The following is an 8713-nucleotide window of genomic DNA, read 5'->3' on the forward strand; positions in this document are numbered from 1 at the left end:
GTTATTCCTGGACAGTCTGTCGTGCTGTTTACCAAACAGGTTTTATGGAAAAGAATATATTAAAACGATGACAATATAGATATTAGATAGATAAGGAAATCTCTTTTTTGATACCCCACACGACGACTAGCCACGGAGGTTGAAGAAAAGGCAGCTCAGACTAAGACGAATTACGTGATATTTTTAGGGAAACGTTTGCAATCGGTCAGCCGGTCAAAATTGGGTCGGTCACCTCCTCGCACAACGCACGCCCATGTGACCGCTTACCCACCGCTATCCACAGGAACCTTATCCCCACCCCCCGCAAGACCTATCTAGTTCGTCCCTTGCCGATGTTCTCTCTCCAAGTCCTTGAAATCCCAGCACCGGCGGGTGGAGCGGCGCCGGAGCCGATACGAGCGGCGGAGCTGCGTCCATGGATGATCTCCTTCCCCTTATCTCTCTGTAGTAGCCATGGATAGACCCCTTCCCCTTCTTTCCTCAGCAGCCATGGATGAACTCCATCCCCTTCTCTCTCAAGTAGCCATGGAGGGACTCCTTCCCCTTCTCTCCTCAGCAGCCATGGATGAACTCCATCCCATTTCTTTCCCCAGAAGCCATATGAACTCCATCGGTCCATCCCCTTCATCACCCATCCTTAACCCTCTTTTTTTTTCCTACAACTGTTTTAGAAGCTACAACTGGCCATGAAAAAAGTTGCGTCCATACTCTAAGGTGCTGGAACCGGCTAGGGAAAAAGCTACGACCACCTTAATCGGAGGTGCTGGAATCGGTATTAATTTTTGCTGGAATCACACTTTTTTTGCTGGAACCATATGTTCTTTTTGCTTCAAGAACACTATAGTATTTTTGCTGAGATTTTTTTTGCTGAGATTTTTTTTGCTTCAATCATATTATTTTTTGCTGGAACCGGCCTTTTTTTTGCTTCAACCTGACCGTGGTAGTTTTTGTTCTTGAGATTTTTTGTTGGAACTGGCTAATTTTTTGCTACTACGGCGACGACAACATGGAAGCATGTGTGTGTTTTGCTGGAACCGATGTTTTGTTTTGCTACCACCGATGGATTTTTTGACTGGATTTCTTTGCTGAGTTCTTTTTTTTGTTGGAAAAGGTGATGCATGCCTACAACAACGAGTGAGGGGACGGCCATGGCGGTGACGAGGGAGCTGCGATGGCGGGTTGGGGCACGAAGACCTACAGGATGGGTGGACGAGCACGTGTAATGAGGCGGACGGTGCAGCGATGTGGCAGAGACAAGCGGGGGGAGAAGATTGGGGTGAAAGGGGATGCGTTGACTTTGATCGAACGGTCACACGCATGCTAATCTGACGGTGGGTGGTGGACCTGCCCAAAAGTTAGGCCGGCGCACCGGCGCCTATCAGTCCCCATATTTTTATGCTCAATGTCTCGGATTTTATGCCAATACAGATCGGACACATTTGGTCGCCTTTTCGCTGTCAGGTGCCGAACAAGTACAATAGCTAAAGTTAGCACCTTTTTCGGCAAACTAGTTGCTGAGTTTTACAAGCTGCCCATATTTTAGGCCAGCGGGTAAACAGCTTCATAAATTGAATAAGAAAAATAAAATGTGTTCCACACACTACTGATATCCCCTCCAAAGCTGATACAAGTATCAAAGGGTGTTTGGGGCAGCTGACTTCTGTCTGGGAAAGGCAGATGTTTATCTACATGAAATATTGTCAAATCAGGCATCTAGATCTGTTTAACATGTAGATATTGGATGCAATGCTGTAATCATTTTCAATAAAAGGAAAAGGAACCCTCTGAATCGGATCGGAGCTCCAATGACAGGATCGCAAATCATAGAATCTTCACTATCAGGATCGTAAAAACGTAGATTCTATGAACCAAAATCGTAGAATCAGAAGGGTTAGTTTAGATCGTAAAGTCGTAGAATCGTACAACAGAATCGCGATTCTGACAACCTTGCCCACAAATATAAAATGCACACATAACTATCAGAACTTGGCAGCACTTTGTACAAAACAAAAAAACTAACAACAGCGACACTATTTAAAAGAAGATAAATGCTAGGCAAGACATTTTGTACAAAACAAAAAGCTGAAACCAGTGACACATTATTTCAATACAAAGTTCCATAATATATTTAACAGCAACTTGTTTTTTATTTCACATGCAAAAATTTCACTTAATTATCCATATATGTGTGTGTACTTTAATGTAAGACATCGTAAAGAAATGTAAGAAATAATATCTGATTGCCAAATCAGAATGTGAGTCTAAGAAAAGTAGATATACCCGCCCGATGAGTATTTTGTCTAAATGATAAAAGAATGTGTAACTACCCAAAGGCTTAACTACACCATCTTAATATAAAACCTAATTTGACAACCTCATAAATACTGAAATAAAAAATAAATTACGCTGGAAATTGACTAAGTCTGAAGTATTCACGGTTAAATCAATGTATATTGATGTTATTAATTCGAACTCCATTCCTACGTCCAAGCATGTTTGGGATGTCAAAGTTCCTTTGGAAATAAAAATGTTTATGTGGTTTGTCCATAAACAAGTTATTTTAACTAAGGACAACTTGATAAAGCGTAATTGGATAGGACCTACTAGGTGTAGTTTCTGCAATCGGGATGAGACTATCAAACACCTCTTTTTTGATTGCCCGTTGGCCAAGGTACTTTGGCAGACGGTCCACATTGCTTTTAATATCAATCCACCGAATTCTGTTAATGCGTTATTTGGGACATGGCTTAATGGGATTGAGCCTGACTTAGCGAGACATATTCGGGTTGGAGTTTGTGCTTTGCTGTGGACTATCTGAACTTGCAGAAATGATTTGGTTTTTAACAGAATATCATGTATACATTTTTTGCAGGTCATATTCCGAACTACGGCTCTGATCCGTTCATGGTCGCTACTCACCCAGACGGAGGCGTTCATGGTCGCTACTCACCCAGACGGAGGCCAGAGAGCATTTGGTTACTGGGTCTTTTCGCTGGGAGATGGTAGCTCGGGATATCTTCAACCAGTTTGGATGGCGGTCATGTAATAGGATAGGCAATTAGTTTTCCTATCTAGTTTTAGCCATCCGGTTGTGGCGTCTTTTCTTGCCTAGTTGGTGTTTCTAGCCCTTATTGGCTCTGTGTGAGCTTTCTGTGCTTTTTTATTATTTTTGGAGACCTTTGGAACCATGTTGGCACTACTTTATTTGGTTAATAAGATGGCCATATGCATCTTTCTGATGCAGAGGCCGGGGAATCCCCTTTCCAAAAAAAAAGTACTATGAAATGCAAACCATTACAAGGCGAACACTGTAACACTAGATGATTATGATGCCTATTTTGTAAGAGACCAAGTATTATGGAATTTTGATAAGTTGAGAGTAAAGACATCTTAGTAGTTGGATAGGTTTCGGCCAATGCACCTTTTGTACATAACTTATGTAACAATAAACTTGATCACATACTGATTACATGAATTAATCCCATATTTCCTAATAACAATTATGTGATCATAATGAACCAAAATAAATAGCATAAGGAATAGAGGTAATTACCTACTGCATGAAATCCTATTTAAGCATATTAAAATCATTTAATTATCAACTTCATAGTAGAATGACAAACTTGGTATTGCCAAGTAAATCATTATCGTAGCTAATATATGCCTTTGCAAAAAAAAAGGTCTATGTATTCAACAAGAGGAGCCAGCTTCACTTACTTGATAAGTTGCTCTTAGAAACTTCTCGAGTCACCATGGACCCTTTGAAGAACCAAAGTGGCATGACATGCATAACCAATCAAACAACACTTGATCTACGAAACATTATTTCCATTACAAGAAATACCTACAAGTTTGTCTGCCAAAGACAAGAGCACGTATCCTGACAAATTTGGAGATACCACAAAGTCACAGAGTACTTCTGTGGCAGCCTGAATCAAACGACTCCATTGCTAGCAAACTACAACAAAGTACACTACCACTGCAAGATGAGATAATAGCACAATAACAAGAACTACAACAAGGTAAAGGCAGTCCTTGGAGCATCTGTTCCAACCCAACTAATCATACAATACTTCAGGTCTTCAGCACCATGACAAGCAACGGCAACAATTACAGCATCCTCCCAAGATTATCCACCCTCAAGAACGGCAAGTTGTGTAAATTTCCCAGATTCCCTAGTATATCCTCGGTCGGATCAACATCCAAATGGAAGCTGCCCAGGTCCTCAACTCCTGTGACATTTGCCCTGCCAGTACCATCTGTAGCCTGTGCCTCCTCATTTATGTTAATCCCTCTTACCTCCTCCCGCTGTCCACCTTCACCCTCCTCACCCTCAGCCCACCCATCATGTCCAAGCATCGATGCATCAATGCCGCTCTCCACACCACCCCCAAAAGAACGCCTCTTGGGCCCCGCCCCAACCTTCTTGCGAGCAGTTGTCTTCTTGACCCTACCTCTGGATGATCCACCACGAGCACTCCCATTCTGCGGCTGCCGGTCATTGCTGCCTCCACCATGGTTACTATAGTTCCTACCAATGGCACCCCCACCACTTGGCGCATTGTTCCAAGGGAAGACCTTGTAAAATGGCTTCCAGTTGCCACCCAGATCCGCCGAGTTGGGGAAACCAAGGGGGAAGAACCCCCAAGCACAGTGGTACATCTCGGTGCCCGGCACGATGGTCGGCTGTGTAGGGATCTCAACAGCCACAAACCCCCGTCGGCAAGACTCGTTTGGGCACTTGAGCGCGCGGCCAACTAGCTCGCGCGGGTACTGATGGACGTAGCAGCAGAACGGGCACGCAGTCCAGAAGTCCGCCGCCTCAGCTTCCGGAGCGGCAGCAGCGGCTGGTTGAGAGGGAGCACCAGAAGGGATGTTGGTAGGTGCAGAACGCAGTGGCCGGTGTGATGGATCAGAGAGGAGTTCGTAGGCGTCGTTGACGATGCGGAGGGCTACATCCGCACCGGGGTGGGGGTTGCTGGATTGGAGGAGGAGCGCGAGGCGGCGGAAGGCGCGGGAGATGGCGCCGTGGTCGGTGGTTTTGGAGGGCACCTGGAGGACGGCGAATGGGTCAGGCTCTCCGGTATAGAGCATCACCTGGGAGGCGAGGAGAACGTCAGCGACGGCGAGGAGTTCGTCGGCGCCGGGGAGAAGCGGATCCGCCTCCACCGCGCGCTCGGCGAAGCGCTTGCAGCCGACGATGTCGCGCGCGGCGAGAAGCTTCGCCGCAATCTCCAGCCACCGCTCCGCTTGCACCCTCCCGCCCTCGCCTCCGCCGTCTCCACTACCGCCGGCGCCGACGGAGAAGTTCATGGTTTTGGGGGAAATGGGACAAATGGCTTTCTTTTTCGAGGGTTCAGTTTGCTCTTTTTTCTGGTGAAGAGTTTATGGTGCAAAGGGGTGTGTCTCACAGCATCTCCAGGCGTCCCCCCGAGAGCCCCTCCAGGAGGCCTTTTTCATTGTTGGCATGCATTTTTTCGCCCAGTCAGCTCCTAGATCCTGAAATAGCGTCAGATTTAGCCAAATATACGCCCAACGATCTTAACCTAAACCCAGAAAGCAGTGGAGCAGCTGGGAGTGCCGGCACTCTTTTTTCATGCAAAAGCCCCACACGTCAACCTCTCTCCTTATTTTCCTCACAGGCTCACCACGTGCATGGCCTCTCTCCTGCAGCTCCAGCAACGCCGGAACCCGCCGTCCTCGTTCGTGTCGCCCCGTCATGGCCAGTGTGAAGGACTCGGCGGCGGAGGCCCCGAGCGCGCCGGCCACAGGCTGCCCCAGCCACGACGAGCCACGCACGGGAGGCACCGGCCCCTCGCACGGGCACGACTGGCGGCGGCCAGGGCGGCACGGGCGCGCTGGCCCGCGGCGGCCAGGGCGGGAGGCCGGGCGTGGCGTGTCGGGCGCCCCCCTTCATCCTCCTCCTCCTCTCTGTCCTCGGCGGCGGCGGCCAGGCGCGGGCGCATCTTGAGCTCGCCCGTGGGCTCTCGGGCCAGCCATTGAAGTCCTGGACCACCGGCGTATCGCCGTGGATGGCGCCGAGCTTGGCGAGCACAAACTCAAGGAGGACCGCCGTGGAGTCCTAGCGGTGGATGCTCGGCGCGGAGGCGGGCATGTTGAGCGACAGCGACGCGCCGGTGCCCGTGGTTGTCCACGTCACCGCCCATCTCCGCGCCAAACCGTTGCTGCTGCGAGGTGGTGGTGATCCGGTGCTCTTTACCCCGTGCATGACCACACTTGTTGCGCGCTCGCGGCCTGAAGATCGGCAACAACTAGCTCTAGCAGTCTAGTAGTGGGCGCAACCAGGCGCGGGCGTGGCCAGGCGCGGGCGCGGCCACGGGAGCAGCGGCCACGGGCGCGCGCGATCAGGCGCGGACACGGCCACGGGAGCAGTAGCCACGGGCGTGCGCGACCAGGCGCGAGCAGGGCCAGGTGCGGGCGCGGCCACGGGCGCGAGCAGCAGCGGCCAGGCGCGGGTAGCGAGCAGCAGGCGTGTAACGCCCTCGATGCGGCTATATCTCCTACATGTCGAAGCACGACTTAGAGGCATAACCGCATTGAAAGCTATGTCGCAAGCAAGATAATCTTCACAACAACCCATGTAAATAAATAAAGGGGAAAAGATACATAGCTGGCTTACACTCGCCACGTCACACAAATACATGAATAACATTACAAACATCCAATACACTCATGGTCCGACTACGGTACCAAAATAAAGATCAACCCCCACATGCGACAAAGTCCCCGATCGCCCCAACTGGGCACCACTACTGATCATCTGGGAAAGACACGTAGTAACGGCGAGAGTCTTCATCGAACTCCCACTTGAGCTCAAGCGCATCGTCTGGAGCGGTATCATCGGTTCCTGCATATGGTTTAGGAAGGAAATCTGTGAGTCACGGGGACTCAGCAATCTCGCACCCTCGCGATCAAGACTATTTAAGCTTATAGGTAAGGCAAAGGTATGATGTGGAGCTGGAGCAAGCGACTAACATATATGGTGGCTAACCTATTCGCAAAAGAGAGCAAGAAGAGAAGACAAAAACACGGTCGAACAACTATGATCAAGAAGTGATCCTAGAACAACCTACATCAAGCATTACTCCAACACCGTGTTCACTTCTCGGACTCCGCCGAGAAGAGACCATCACGGTTACACATGTGGTTGGTGCGTTTTAATTAAGTTAAGTTTCATGTTATCTACAACCGGACAATAACAAATTCCCATCTGCCCATAACCGCGGGCACGACTTTCAAAAGTTCAAAACCCTGCAGGGGAGTCCCAACTTAGCCCATCACAAGCTCTCACGGTCAACGAAGGATAATCCTTCTCCCAAGACAATCCGATCAGACTCGGCATCCCGGTTACAAGACATCCTCGACAATGGTAAAACAAGTCCAGCAAGACCACCCGTTGTGCCGAAAAATCCCGATAGGAGCTGCACACATCTCGTTCTCAGGGCACACCGGATAAGCTAAGCGTACGGGAGCCAACATAACCCAAGTTGCCAAGGGACGGCCCCGCACGGTGCTTTTGGGTTGGACCAACGCTTAGAGAAGCACTGGCCCGGGGGGTTTAAAATAAAGATGACCCTTGAGTCCGCGAAACCCAAGGCAAAAGGCTAGGTGGCGAATGGTAAAACCAAGGTCGGGCCTTGCTGGAGGAGTTTTATTCAAGGCAAACTGTCAAGGGGTTCCCATTATAACCCAACCGTGTAAGGAACACAAATCAGAAAACATAACACCGATATGACGGAAACTAGGGTGGCAAGAGTGGAACAAAACACTAGGCATAAGGCCAAGCCTTCCACCCTTTACCAAGTATATAGGTGCAATAAGATAAACAAGATAATATTGTGATGTCCCAACAATAAAGAATGTTCCAATAAGGAACGATCTCCAAACTTCACCTGCAACTAGCAACACTATAAGAGGGGCTGAGCAAAGCGGTAACATAGCCAAACAACGGTTTGCTAGGACATGATGGGTTAGAGGTTTGACATGGCAATTTGGGAGGCATGATAAGCAAGTGGTAGGTATCGTAGCATAGGCATAGCAAAAGAGCGAGCATCTAGCAAGCAAAGATAGAAGTGATTTCGAGGGTATGGTCATCTTGCCTGCAAAGTACTCAGAGTTGCCTTGGTCCTCGTAAGCGAACTCAACGGGCTCCTCGTTCATGAACTCGTCTCCCGGCTCTACCCAAAGCAAGACAACAAGCAAAAGGAACACAATCAACCACGTGCAATGCTCAAGCAACATGATGCAAACATGGTATGCTATGCGGGATGCGATATGTGATGCATATGCATGATTTGGCAAGGAATGATTGAATATGGCCTCAACTTGGAAATCCAAGAGTGCCACTGGAAAGGGGAGTTGATTTCGGTTGAAATCGATATAAAGATCACCAGAATCGGATGCACGATTTGGAAATGGCAAGCAAAACAAATATGGCACCGGTCTGCGATAATCAGCAAATAGTCACCTAAATGCATCAAGATAAATATGCTACAGCACTCAAACATGACAAAAAAATACATGTCAGGGATCCAATAATGATGCTTGACAAAAGATGAACACTGAGCTACAGCTAATTCATCCACTAACGGGTTCAAACAAGCATGGCAAAAGTGCAAATAATAACAGGTTTCATACTTAGTGAAATTCACACAAGTCTGGAATTTATCATCAAGAAGCACACTTTAGAGCA

General features: G+C 48.4%; 1 protein-coding gene and 1 long non-coding RNA gene across 2 annotated transcripts; one reads left to right on the plus strand and one right to left on the minus strand.

The window, feature by feature from the left end:
* The first annotated feature begins 268 nt into the window (after positions 1–268).
* On the plus strand, positions 269–1809 carry LOC119285905. The gene is made up of 2 exons (XR_005139969.1): positions 269–772; positions 1112–1809. It is a non-coding gene; the product is annotated as an uncharacterized LOC119285905 (long non-coding RNA).
* Positions 1810–3789: 1980 nt separating this feature from the next.
* On the minus strand, positions 3790–5423 carry LOC119285906. The gene has a single exon (XM_037565234.1). It carries the CDS (start codon positions 5311–5313, stop codon positions 4111–4113), a length of 1203 nt encoding a protein of 400 aa, XP_037421131.1. The 5' UTR covers positions 5314–5423; the 3' UTR covers positions 3790–4110.
* Positions 5424–8713: the final 3290 nt, after the last annotated feature.

This window comes from Triticum dicoccoides, chromosome 4A (genome assembly GCF_002162155.2).
Source record: "Triticum dicoccoides isolate Atlit2015 ecotype Zavitan chromosome 4A, WEW_v2.0, whole genome shotgun sequence".
NCBI lineage: Eukaryota > Viridiplantae > Streptophyta > Magnoliopsida > Poales > Poaceae > Triticum > Triticum dicoccoides.

Coding starts and splice junctions, on each gene's coding strand:
- LOC119285906 (XM_037565234.1), bottom strand. CDS start 5,313: ATGAACTTCTCCGTCGGCGCCGGCGGTAGTGGAGACGGCGGAGGCGAG.